The sequence below is a fragment of the Lepeophtheirus salmonis genome, chromosome 14 (assembly GCF_016086655.4).
Source record: "Lepeophtheirus salmonis chromosome 14, UVic_Lsal_1.4, whole genome shotgun sequence".
NCBI classification, from domain to species: domain Eukaryota; kingdom Metazoa; phylum Arthropoda; class Copepoda; order Siphonostomatoida; family Caligidae; genus Lepeophtheirus; species Lepeophtheirus salmonis.
In genome coordinates this window covers 10,840,548-10,853,790 of record NC_052144.2, presented here as the reverse complement: position 1 = coordinate 10,853,790, position 13,243 = coordinate 10,840,548, and the positions used below count along the sequence as shown (strand labels likewise).

Here is a 13,243-nt window from a genome sequence, read left to right as displayed (position 1 = left end):
GAAAACTATTGGCTGTAAAATGTAGATTTAAAGGCATTTTTATCAATCTTGGTGTCTAAAATATCCCATTTCACTAACAGTGGGTTAAAACAATGAATATATAAGTAAGTATTGTTAAATACAAGGTCCTGATATTTATATATCCTATTGATATATTATTTATATTCGATATATAACCTTATTCCAAAAAATTACTATGATTCACATTTCATCTCATTAATGCAAATATTTGAGGGTACATTAATATTGGCTCTAAAAGTTAAAAAATTGATAAAAAATCATAAATATTTTGACATATATATAGTATATCTATATATATATATATCCTACACGCTATCAAAAAAGAGAGGTTATAAAATCTCCGTCAAAAATTAGTATCAAATAAGTTATTACATTTCTAAGAAATGAACTACTAATATTATTTTCCTTTACATATATTTATATAACATAAGTAGGTTTAGCAATAACGACAGAGGTCACAGCATGACTTTAAAATGATCTAAAAATATATTATATGTTAACGTCATAGATCTATTGTGTGATCAACGATGTTATAATCATTATAGTTGGAATTACAATAACCCATAGAGTTGTAAATTGTATGCCAATAAAAGAAACCGAAAAATAACATGGCTATTCAGAAAATTGGTAGATTGTTTGGGAGTAGAGCTATTATTGCTATTATTTATTAGAATGGCTGCAAGCAACTGAGAGAATAAATAAATATATGCATGTCCAGAGGTGTATAAAATATGTTCCAAAAAGCGAGAGCGATTTGAATAGTTGGTAATTTGAAAGGTTTTTTTTATAATTATCTACAGATATTATTATTATTTTTGTACTCTTGAAGAGAGAACATCTAAATATAAAGTAATAACGGGTGTTTGTCCTCATGAAAAAGGGAGAGTAATTATAAGGGTTTGCTCGGGAGTTATAAGTGTAAGTCTTTGTTGGACTTGGAGTAAAATTTAGGATCGACATCTGAGTTATTCCAGGCTCTATGTTGTTACTATATCCAAAGTGGAATTGGAGTGTATTTTCTCCTTCTCACGGCTACTTGCAGCTGATCTAATAAAGTGTAATGACAGGTAATCTACTCTACTCCCAAACATTCTTTGAATTGTCAGGGTTACCACTTTATTTTTTGATTTTTTGCATACCGGGAGGACATATTTTATGCATCAATCCACGGGTCCAAGAATGATTTTTTTTTCTGTGGGAGGGCAGAAGCTTGGTTTTTGGTTTAAAAAAATTTAATTAAAAATTTTGCAAAAAAAAAATTAATAAAAAGTTTTGCAAAAATATATTGGAAAATTAAATTTTAAGCATAAAAATTTTTGAAAAAAAAATTCTAAAATTCACAGCTGTTCATAAAAAAATGAAAAGCATTGTAAAAAAATTCGAAAATCTACAGTTGAAGACAAAACAATTAAATTTTATGGATAAAAATTTAAAAAATGTATGACAATTCACAAAAAATTAAATTTTTTATAAAAAAAATTTCAAATATTAAATTTTTGGGAAAAAAATTTCAAATTTAACAACTTCTAGTAAGAAGCAAATATTCTATAATTTGGCAGAATACAGCCCCTCCAGCCCACCCTTGTGGACGCCCCTGGCGTACTATTCTGTATTTAGCTATGTCATGGGCAGGGAATACTACATTGTCGATCTTCAATTCTACTCTGAGTCATAAAAGGACTTATTCTTATCACTCCCCAACAAATCCTCAGTTTAACTCTCCGTCATTCATGACCTCAACCACTGTCAACTTATTCAATAATTGCTGGAAATTGGTAACAGCTAAACAATTTCTGATTTTAATTCAACCAATGAACGTTTATTAAAAGAAAAGAAGCAAAAATAATATCAATATCTTACTAGGAAGAGATGGAGATTGCTAAAGAGGTTGAGTGATTAATGTTTTTTAATGTAGCGTATATTTTTGTTTCTATAAATTTGTAATTCATTTGTACAATAATACACTTAAGATGGTTTTTCAAAAATCAATTTCTACCCTATCCCCACAAGGCTTCTTAATGACTCTAACTGAACCATTTACAGAATTTTTCATATCATACAAAAGTTATTTATAAATAACTTGTACATAGATACATATTACTAATTGCAAAAAGTAGTTTAGAACTGTGTCTAAAAAGGAATTGATAAGGAATATGGTTTTTGAAAATCGATCTACAAACAGACATTTTTGGAGGGGTCATAAATTTAAACATTTGTAATTATTTATTATAATTTCTACGTTTATAGCTATAGATTTGAGAACTGCTTACGTATGTACGAGTAGGTACCATAAATATCAGAGGTGTATTAGTAATTAAATATTTGTGGGGGTGTTTAGAAATAATAATAAATTAAGAGTCTGTTGCAAAAAAAAAATGCTTATACATTCACTCATTTATTCTTTGTAATAATATAATCATTGTGGAGACTGTATTTAGGGTAGGGAAATTGGTTTTCGTTGAAAGGGGTACATTTATGTTCGAAATAAAAATACTTATATGTGATTTTGCGTACGCTGAAGTCTATGAAAATAGATACAGAGTGCAGTCGCAAAATACCCGGTCAAATTAATCCATATTTGGTAACAAGAGTAGCAAAATAACTAATGTTGTATCAGTCCTTATTTATTCGGTTTAGTCCAGTCTTAGAACTTGAGACTGTTTGTCCTTCAGAGTGTAAGAACTAATAAAGATTTTTAAAAAAAGGAATTAAGTTGGGGTGGCGTCTCTGGACTCTTCCCAAAAATAAAATATTTCATTTTTTTTTTCTCTACTAACAAAAAATTCCCCATTCCAAAGAAAATACTTGTCACACGCTTGCCCCACCTTAAAGAAAATCCAGTACACCCCTGATTACATCACCATTTTATAATTTGCCCCCTCGTCCACGTCTGCCGTAGGTACCTCGAACACAATAAGAATAGGTGAATAAAAAGGATCTTGTACTGAAATCTTTTGCCATATCTCAAAACCCTATCTTGACAACAACTTTAAAGAAAAAAAGTTTGGAGAGGTGTCATAAACTTCCTACATTGTATAAATTAGCCCGCACGTCATACTTTTCTTTCCATCACGAAATTGGGGACAACGACAGCGGATAGCTAAAATTTAATTATGGAGACCATTTAATAATAAGGAAATAACATCGCATAGCAAAGAATATATAATGGGAGAAGGAGGAGTGTAATTTAGATTCAATCGATCACAATTGCTCGAATATATATTCAAGTAGGATTAGACACGCATTGGATTTTGTTCAATATATTTATATTTATTTAGGGTTTTCTGTTTTTGGAGTTAATGGATTTGATGACATAGAAGTTTATCTCCCTGATATATATTACGTTTATCCTGAAATTATACTGTTATGGTTCATGGTAGATACAAAAAAAGTTGAATGCTGTGATCCCTTCCAGCATCATCCCTAAGTCCACAAATCGACTCTGAGCACCTATCCCCACCCCTGGAATACTTCATAAGAGACATCACATAATTTGTATTAACTTTAATGATCCTCCAAAGTTGTCCAAATATCTCGAAAAAGTCAAGATTCCTCTCCTTCTAATCCAATAAAATGTACTTAGTTTTGCATAGTTATATGGTTATTTTTAAAAGGTTGCAATAATTGAATATCATCTATCCACTATAAATGTCCCCAAATTTCGAGATAGAAAGAGAAAGTATGACGTAAGGACAAACTCATTCACTGTACTTGAATCTTTCAGGGCATCTTAAAGATAATGTATACAAAAAATATGACAAGAAGATATATACAGTAGAACATGTGTGAGGATTTAGGCTTATCTCAATAACCAAGAATAATGAAATTAATGGACTGGATTACTTAATCTATAATAAAACACTGGACAATAATTAGAGGCGTATCGGTATTTGGATTGAATAATATAATTAAAGAATAGAAAAAACCCGCCTTCCTTTTTGGAGAAGAAAAACAGTTGAATATAATCAGGGTTGCCAATAGGTGATTATACGGCCAGATATGTATAAAATTCAGATTCCAACAACTGGTGATCAACCGTCTGAAAGACCGACGGTTAACAATATCCACAGGGGAACCTCAAAGTGACTAATAGATAAAATATTCAACAACTTTGATGCTCATGTGGGTTATAGACTAAGGGGCAAAAGAATGTCACCTACTTCTTCAACAAGAAATAAAAATCTAAAAATCTAGTTTTGGTTATCAGACGGCACATTTCTTTTATGCACTCTGTATATATCAGAAGAAATAGAAACGCCTTTATGTCGTCATGCAGTGAAAATTTATTTTGCATTATGCGAATATGTCTCCACATTGAATTAGACAATCATTGGAGTTTTTACTAAGTATTTATAATTATGCATTTTCTGTCTCAGGAGCCAATTGATTTAATAACATTGAAGTTCCTCTCCATGTTACCTATTACGTTCATACTCTAATGGTTTATGGTAGATAAAATAAAAAGTCGAGACGAGATTTGATCTCCTCCGGCCTTATACGTACCTCACTCCAGAGATCGACACTTTTTTTGTGTTTAACCAAATATGGAGATTTTAATTATGAAAAAAAATTGATAATATGCTATTTCCAATGTGCTATGAATCATTCAGTACAAAACCATGACATGTGGCTTTCACAGTCGTATCTACAATGCAGTTGTTTGTAGCATTCCAAGATTGTTAAAGTTGTCTAGTGTTTATGATCTCTTTATCGTTGAGTTCCACCCAGTGATATATAGAAACTGATATATTCGTTCTGATAGAGTAAACAACAATTTCTACATAAAAATGTTAACTAAAGACAAAAACTTACATTTGATTTATAACACTTAATTCAACAATAATATTTTCTTTCAAATTATATATATCAATTTCTAATTACATCTGCCAACGAAGTTTTTATGTTTTTGCCCCTGTTACTTTGTTTGTTAGTTCCCAGAATCATAGCAAAAGTTACAAATTGATTTTGGTAAAACTTGGTACGAAAATTATGTATGGTCATAGTAAGAGACCATTAAATTTTGAGAGGTCAAGGTAAAGATAACACTAAAACTTTTAAAAATGCATAATCGCCTACAACCTCGGAACAATTTCAGATAAATTACTCAATTTGATTTTTGGTAAAGGTTTGGGGCTTTACCGGGTGTACATTCTAGTTTGACATTGAATGTACATTAATTTTTGCTACATTGTGTGCAATTTGTAGGCCTCCTAATGATATAAATCAAAATAATTTTTTGATTGACATGAATGATCATTTGTAAAAAAAATACAAGTGTAATCAACTTTCAATTTTGAAAAAAGTAATCTTAGATTGTTTTTGTGTTAATATTGAGAATTGTATGTACTTTCTATGTATATTTTTTATAAGAAGGCGTTGCGTTTCCTCAGTTTAATTGTGTGTTGACCCGTAGAGGAAACATATGAATTAAAGAATAAAATATATTTCTAATGTTATCTCTATGGGTGGTGTACGTTATTTTTAGAATATTTAAGAGATTATTATAGTTGACGAGCCATAAATTTATATCATTTAAACACATAATTTTTTATCTTAGTTTTAATAATTACAAATTATAAATAAGTATGATTAATTAAAAATACATGGGTAATATAAGGAGCACAAATGGAAATTAATAAATCATTACTTTATACCTTAACCAACAGTATTATAATTGTTTTTATTTCATTGTAGGTAGATCTTCTCTTTCTAAATATATGTGCTATTTTTTTTTTTACTTATATTTGCTTCAAAATGTATTGGCAATGTAACAAAGATTACGGAATTATACCATTTCCAATTCAGAATCAGAATAGTCAAATTCAAAATTGGAATAGTCTAATAAAAAACGTTATTTGAAAAATTAGAATGACAAGTGTCAAATTAAAAATCAAATAATCTAACAAAAAATGGGATAATTCCAATTTAAAATTAAACCAATCCAATTCAAAACGGGAATAGTTAAACTTATTCATTTTAATCAAAAACTATTTATATATAAAAGTAATAACTATATATATATCAGAGGTAAAAGTCACTGACAGGATTAGGGACATGAAAACGAGTAAATTATGCATTTACTTCCAGTAATTAACCGAAAATATTCCAAAAAAACATAGATTAAATTTGTTATTTATTCTAAAAACTGAACAATCCACAAAAAACAATAGTCTCGTTTCTAATCAAATCAGAAGCTATAGTCTCCCGCAAAGATTCCCCAAGTAAAAAGCCTTGTTTTGTTTATGTAACGCAATTGAATTGCGTTAAATTGTTAGTAATGTCACTATGAGTGGGATAAGTAAGTGAAGTCATAACATAGCATATTTATATAATGATTTCAATCATACAATAATACCAAAGATTATGGAATTGAGTCTTGAACATTGGATTCTGGAATGAAGTTCACAATCTTCAAGATAATTTGTAACATTTTTCCCATAATATGTGTGTCATAAGATTCTTAACGATACATTTGTCAACAAAATTTCAACTTTATTACTCTTGAATTAAGATGGTGTTTTTCTAATTGCTTGTACACCGATAAATATAAAAATTACTCAAAATGTCTTCCTAAGTTAAACACCAAATGCTTTTTTAAAGAATATTTTTTTCCAATATCTACAGGATTTATAGTTATTTTTTCCTTTTTTCACAAAAAAAAAGGATGAAAAACAACCTTCATCCATTCTACAAGACCACAACTTGAAATTTTTGAGTATGGTAAATAAATGACCATTTTTCTACATTTTTACACTTAGAAACATGAAATAAAGCTAAACTTGCATATTACTGTTTGAACTGTCGTTTTCTTGAGTTATGAAAACTCGTAATTAAAAATAACGGAGATAAAAGCGTTATTAAATGTTTCAGGTCTCCCCTTTATAGTTTTGAAGATTTTCGTAAATTTCGAATCGTATTTATGGTAGACAACAAAACAAGTCTCAGGATTGCAATTATTTTTTTAAACTTTGAAGTAAACAAAGATTTTGTTGAATAACATCTATAGTTGTTGTTTGCACATTGGAAGGGTTATCACATTTTTTTAAGCATGCACATAAAGAGAGCTGTTGAAAACATGACCTGTCAGTATTTTTAAAAAAAGAAACAGAAAATAAACATAGTAATCCTCATAATTTAAAGAATAATTCCGAAGAGAGCAGCTTAGCTGTCATGACGTTTCAATAGGTTAGCTGCGACAAGCTATTAAATATAGGATATACACACAAATCCCAATACGTATCCTGCGAGTACATACATAGGCAAAAATTAAGGCTATGTCGATTTGCAAAAATGGAATTCAAATTATAAAAGAAATCCTACGTGTAACCTTTCTTCCTTCAAACTCTAATACTTACTTCATACTTGGATGTTTTCTCTTCAAGAATAAAATAACAGTGATAACAGCTTTGGAAAATGCTAAAAAAGTCCTGCACTTGTCTAAGGTCATATTTTCAATAATAGGGTTACAAATTACTCTTTACGGAATTTTAAAAAAATTAGTAACTCCGCAACGAAGTTGAACGGATGTTATGTTTTTGCATCGGTTTGTTTGTTTGTTGGTCACCAGTATTAAGGCAAAAGTTACAGATCGATTTGGATTAAACTTAGTATCAAGATTATATATGGTCACAGTAAGAGGCCATTTAATTTTGAGAGGTCAAAGTAACACAAAACGGTAAAAAGGGATAGTAGACCTTTTTTAACAAATTGAGATACATAACTCAATTTGATTTTATGGGGAGGTTTTTCGCTCTACCGAGTGCCAATTTCAGTAAATATACACAATGAGAGTCACATTATTCAAATGCTTTATTTATACATATAAAACTTTCATAATTAAGATATATATTATAAATAATTACAAAATACTCCTAAAATAACCATCATTTTTCATTTTTAAGGTTTTTATTCATATTTGATGATCGTCCGTTTGATCCTGAACTCAATACTTTAGGAGGAACTTTATCTAAAAAGGACTCCACTGACTGAGCTCTTTTTGAAGGTGCAGGAGCATTAGTATTCATACTTCTTCCTCTGGACCGAATATTTCTACTTATGTTATTCCCCAAGTTGTCTGCATTGTCATCATGTCCATTACTTTGTGGTAGTTTTTCGATTCGCCCCTCTTTATCATTATATATATAAATATATTCATCAATTTGAAGTTGGTCATATCTTGTAGAGAGATAAAAGACAGTGTTTTATGTTAGAGTATTAATAAATGGAAAAGGTATATAGTCTTCTAATTAAAGGAACATTTTTTTAAATGTTCCTTTAATTAGTCAGTTGGAGTTACACTGATTATATATAAGTTAACATTTTGTTACATTTACTCCATCTGACCTAGGAAGCTTCGTCCATAACCCTAATATATATTTTATTCTCTAAGAACGACCGGGCCACAAACCTACGCACATTAAATTCAAGATAACAACTTCTACCGAGCGTGTTGTCAATTGAGATACGTCGTTCTGTACAGTTTAGAGTGATCACTACTTTTGAAATGAACTAGTATAAAAATGCCCAATTAAAATACAATTGTGACATTTCTAAGGATTTCAAAAATAGTTTTGACCTCCCCTTAAGTCATTCCAAACGAAATTAAGTAATTTTATATGTTTTATCTCATTTTAATATGAGGTTGCGATAGTATATTGATTTTATTCCGTGACCAATATTTTTGTTGTGAGGGGGATTGACAATTTTAATAGAATGTTTTAGTTTTTTGTCTTAAACTATAATTATGATTGCTTTCAAAAATAATTTTTAGAGTTAAAATGTTTTGAAAGAAATACAATTTGAACGTAAACTTCTTTCTTTTTTATAAAAGACAAAATGAAAAAGATAAATTGATGATTTTACCCATTAAATTTTTTTAGATACGACAAAACATTTTATACTGATATAATTATAAACATTTCTCAAAAGTGGGGAGGGTTGGGGAAAATAGGCACTTGTCCTTTAAGGTTCTTCCACCACTGGTTCTCCAAATATTTCACTATTCTGATGTAAGAAGTTGAAAGGAGGATATGTTTTTTACCTCTGTCTGATTGCTTGTTTGTTTGTTGGTAACCAGGATTATGGCAAAAGTAATATTTCGATTTCGATCAAACTTTGACGGAAGACTATATATAGTCACAGTAAGAGCCACTTAAATTTTCAGAAGTCAAAGTCGAGGTAACAAAAAACATAAAAAATGTATATTCGACCATAACCTTGGTACAAATTGGGATACATAACTCAATTTGATTTTATGCGAAGATTTTGCGCTCTACCAGGTTCCCATTCTCGTATATAACTGTTTTGATCAATAATCTTGTTTCACTTTGATTTGAAAATAACAAAATGTTCTTTCTTGAGACATTTTCAAATTTCATGATTACATTTTTGATAATGTATAAATATCATTTGTCCTAATTTATGGGATATTGCAATAAATTAATTTATATCTTTCTCATCTTCATGCCTCCTATACGTAGAAAGTGGCTTTAAGGTGGTTTCCAATCTTCTTACAAAAAAAATCGGTTAGTAATCATTGAACGTGGAGACTTGAGATTAAACCTGACTATTTGAAGGGAAATGTTGACGAATTGTTATCAGAGCATCAAAATCAACTTTGCTATTGATGATTAAATGATTATTTTCTTCTGATGTTATGTAGGTAATAATTTTCCTACTTTTGGATTTGTTTCGTTGAAATCTTAATATCAACTTGGATTTTGTATTTTTTCAAGAATTTTTTTGTTTTTTCCTTTCAATTACAATGCCCAATAAAAAAACACGTCATCAGAGTGAGAATCATTTTTAAAAATATTTAAAATTAATAAGTCTAAAAAATACAATAAGGAGTCTATCCAAACTAAAAAATCGATTAATGCTCTAAAAAAATTGGGAAACTCTAACTTAAAGTGAAGGTAAGACTATTATTGTAATACTCAGACATGCAACTTTCATACTGTCAATGGGCACCTTAAGACTAGTTCCTTTCAAAAATTGTGATCAATTTATGTACGTCTTTTAATAAATTCATTTAAATTATATTTAATTACTTAAAAATACATTTCTTCTCTGGTGAAAGACTTCGTACGGAGCGGGCAAATTTCTCTAGTTCCTTCCGTCGAATCTTGGCTGCTCTAGAGTAATCTTCTTCAACAATAATACCAGAGTTTTTTAAAATCTTTGATTTTCTAAGAACTTCTTCCTTATCAGACCATTTCTAATGTAAAAATCATGAAATGAAATTTTAGTTAAATAAAAAATTTAATACATTTAGAACCTAACAAGATTCTATTGTACGTTCTTAAAACATTGTAAATATTTTTTTTCATAAATTGTGTATTAAAAGTCTTTATAAAGTCGATATCAACTAACATACATATGTATTTCAAAAAATACTCGATTCATGAAACGCACACTCTATTTTCCCACCTCTATTGATCCGTGTGCTCGCTTTTCTCTTTTGTTCATTATTTTATTAGTCGTAGGGCTGTAAACATCTCCCTCCATCAGAAGAGTTTTCGCTTATCTTTGGTGTAAATTGATTTAAAAATACATTATAAAATAAATATATATTTATATAAATATTCAATTTTGATCGCTCCTCGAGAAAAAAAATATACATTTATTATGTAAATACTAGCGGGAGTACCAAGCATTGCTTGGAGTTGTTAGGCGTCGACAAACAAATTTGTTTCAATAATATAGAAAATTACTTCTTTTTTTATATAGTATGGCATGATGAGCTTAACTTATGCACACTCGTTGCTGTAACATTAGTATTTCTTAGATCAAGAAGTCAAGCAGCTTTATGATATTAAGGGCACACTTTAAAATGATGCATTGACAGACAAATCTTACTTACATTAATATAAGATATTTTGACTTCAAAATATTTCCTAGGTAGGATGAGTTAATTGTAATACCAATATATCCATGCCCGGATATTTTCCCGAAAAATTTATTGTGGAATGTCATTTGAGCAAATGAACACATGAATGATGATTCATGCTGCAAAACTATGTAATAATGACTCACAATCATGTTTATTCCAATTTAAAAAGATAAAATGTTTAACTATTTGCTACAAATTGCAATGATTAAGTGTTGATTGATTAATAATTGATTCATTTCATTATGAGAATGCTTTTAAAGTTGTATCAAACCGCTATAAGAACCGTTGTTATAAAATAATGACAACCCCCAAATATATTAATTAGAAATATAAAGTATGTTTAAAGAATTGAATGAATCTATCAATTAATCATGGAGATTAAATGGACAATGTAATCGGATTATTCGCTCAGAACGAATGTGTTAGAGCTCCTATGTACACTCTCTATCCCAGGGTCGTCTCTTACGCAATAATTACCAAGATGTGTTAGTCATTGGAGTACTGGGGTAGATAATTACATAGTATTGCAGCAGGAATCATCATCAAATATATTTTTATTATTATTTTGGCAAAGTGTCTCTTGGCCGAAGTGGTCATTCGGCAAAGTGTTTTTTTGGCAAAGTGGTGATCCAACAGAGTTTCTGTTCAGCAAAATGGCATTCGTAAAAGTGGCTTTCGCAATAATGTTCTGGCAATGTGTCAACTTGAACCTATAAAATCTACTAATTAGTCATACTTCATTGGTCCAAACTCCATCTGAACAATTATAGGGGGAGTGAATAACTTTAAATTATTTTAACTCATTGTCATAATCATTACCTCCACCAAAAAAGTTGAATGAAGGTTATTTTTTTGCCAGCCGTTTGTTTGTTAATTAGTTTGCTTGTTTATTAGTCATTAGTATTACGGCAAAAGTTATAGAGCAAACTGTATACGAAGGTTATATATGGTCACAGTAAGAGGCCATTAAATTTTGAGAGGTCATGGTCAAATGGCAAGATAACACAAAACGTATAAAATGTATAATCGGCCAATACATTCGAACACTTTGATAAATATAACTTAATTTGTTTTTAGGGCGGAGGTTTTGCAATATACCGTGTGCCTTTTCTAGTTAACAGTCTGTTTGAATTCAATTATATTTTTCCTTTCATAGCTAATTTCGTAATAGAAAAATACCCTATAGTTGGTAAAAAATAAGGAACAAAAATTAAGGGCGTGTTTCTTGTAGAGAGTATTCCTTGTTGATTATATAACAAAATTTACTAATATTTAAACAACTACTTTTTCAGGTTGTCTTCATATTTGATCACTTTCTATATACGTCAAGGTCGTACAAATATTATAGTCTTGCTTATACAAAACATAAAAAGGGGGAGTTAAATAAAATGAAGTAATACTTTTTCAGAAATATGTAGATCATAATAATTTATATAAACTGTTATAATTCCTTACATAAAAATTTACTATAACAGGTTTGCAACCTCCACGAGAGTCAAATCCATTATACATTCTCTGAGCTCTCGAAATAGCAATATCCCTCACAATATTCAAATCATTTTTAAGCATGGATCTGACTTTATTCTCCAAGCATTCAGAGCTTTCAAAAGTTCCACAAGAATCTTGTTTAACTCCAAAAAACAAAAGATTATTCTTCCAACTTTTATCAATTTCATAGAGTCGATCCTGAAGGTCCTCATAGAGGTTCCAAAGCTCAGTTACATTTAAATTAGACGAGTTGCTTTCGGAGTTATTATTCCCTTCTAATTTGCTTATTCTTGTATTTTGAGCTTGAAGTTCTTGAAGGATTAAATCTAATTTGGATTCCATATTTGATACACGAGACTGGAGGATTTCAAAATCCTTTGGATTTGTGAGAGGAGCGTTGTCATTTTTACCCATATGGGAATGATTGTGGCCGTTAAAAAGGTGTACTGAACACTGTACACGAATATATATTTAGTTTTAAAAAAGTGCTGCCAAAACCTTGATGTCAATCAAAACGAAGAATAACCATGACTGAAAATAATAAAAGATACTATTTGATATATGTTTCCATTCTACAACTTTGAAGGACTTTTCTCTTGCGCCAAATGAAGGAAAGCAAGTCTCTCCTTTTTCAAAGTATCCTTTGTACTTACATTAAAAGACAAATGAATATAATTTATTATACTCTAATACTTGCATATAAAACAAGGCTGAATAAATAATAATTAACGTTTGTACATTAAAAAATACATTAGTACACATAGGTACAGGTGACCCATAAGTATTAGGACAACTTCAACAACCAAGAAAGCAAAAAAATATTAATTCATTGAGACATATTTT

At 29.7% G+C, this 13,243-nt stretch overlaps 1 protein-coding gene across 1 annotated transcript; it reads right to left on the bottom strand.

The window, feature by feature from the left end:
• Window positions 1–7,816: 7,816 nt before the first annotated feature.
• On the bottom strand, window positions 7,817–12,999 carry LOC121129871 (uncharacterized). The gene is made up of 3 exons (XM_040725580.2): window positions 12,368–12,999; window positions 10,071–10,237; window positions 7,817–8,196 (listed from the first exon to the last, which is right to left on the bottom strand). Exons 1-3 carry the CDS (start codon window positions 12,812–12,814, stop codon window positions 7,905–7,907), a joined length of 906 nt encoding a protein of 301 aa, XP_040581514.1. The 5' UTR covers window positions 12,815–12,999; the 3' UTR covers window positions 7,817–7,904.
• Window positions 13,000–13,243: the final 244 nt, after the last annotated feature.

What these genes read in the sequence shown, in the direction of transcription:
- LOC121129871 (XM_040725580.2), bottom strand. Translation starts at nt 12,814, where the DNA reads ATGGGTAAAAATGACAACGCTCCTCTCACAAATCCAAAGGATTTTGAA. An exon ending in CTGTTATAGTAAATTTTTAT is followed by an intron (nt 10,238 to 12,367) that starts GTAAGGAATTAT and finishes TTTTTACATTAG; the next exon opens with AAATGGTCTGATAAGGAAGA. An exon ending in GAGAAGAAATGTATTTTTAA is followed by an intron (nt 8,197 to 10,070) that starts GTAATTAAATAT and finishes TCTCTCTACAAG; the next exon opens with ATATGACCAACTTCAAATTG.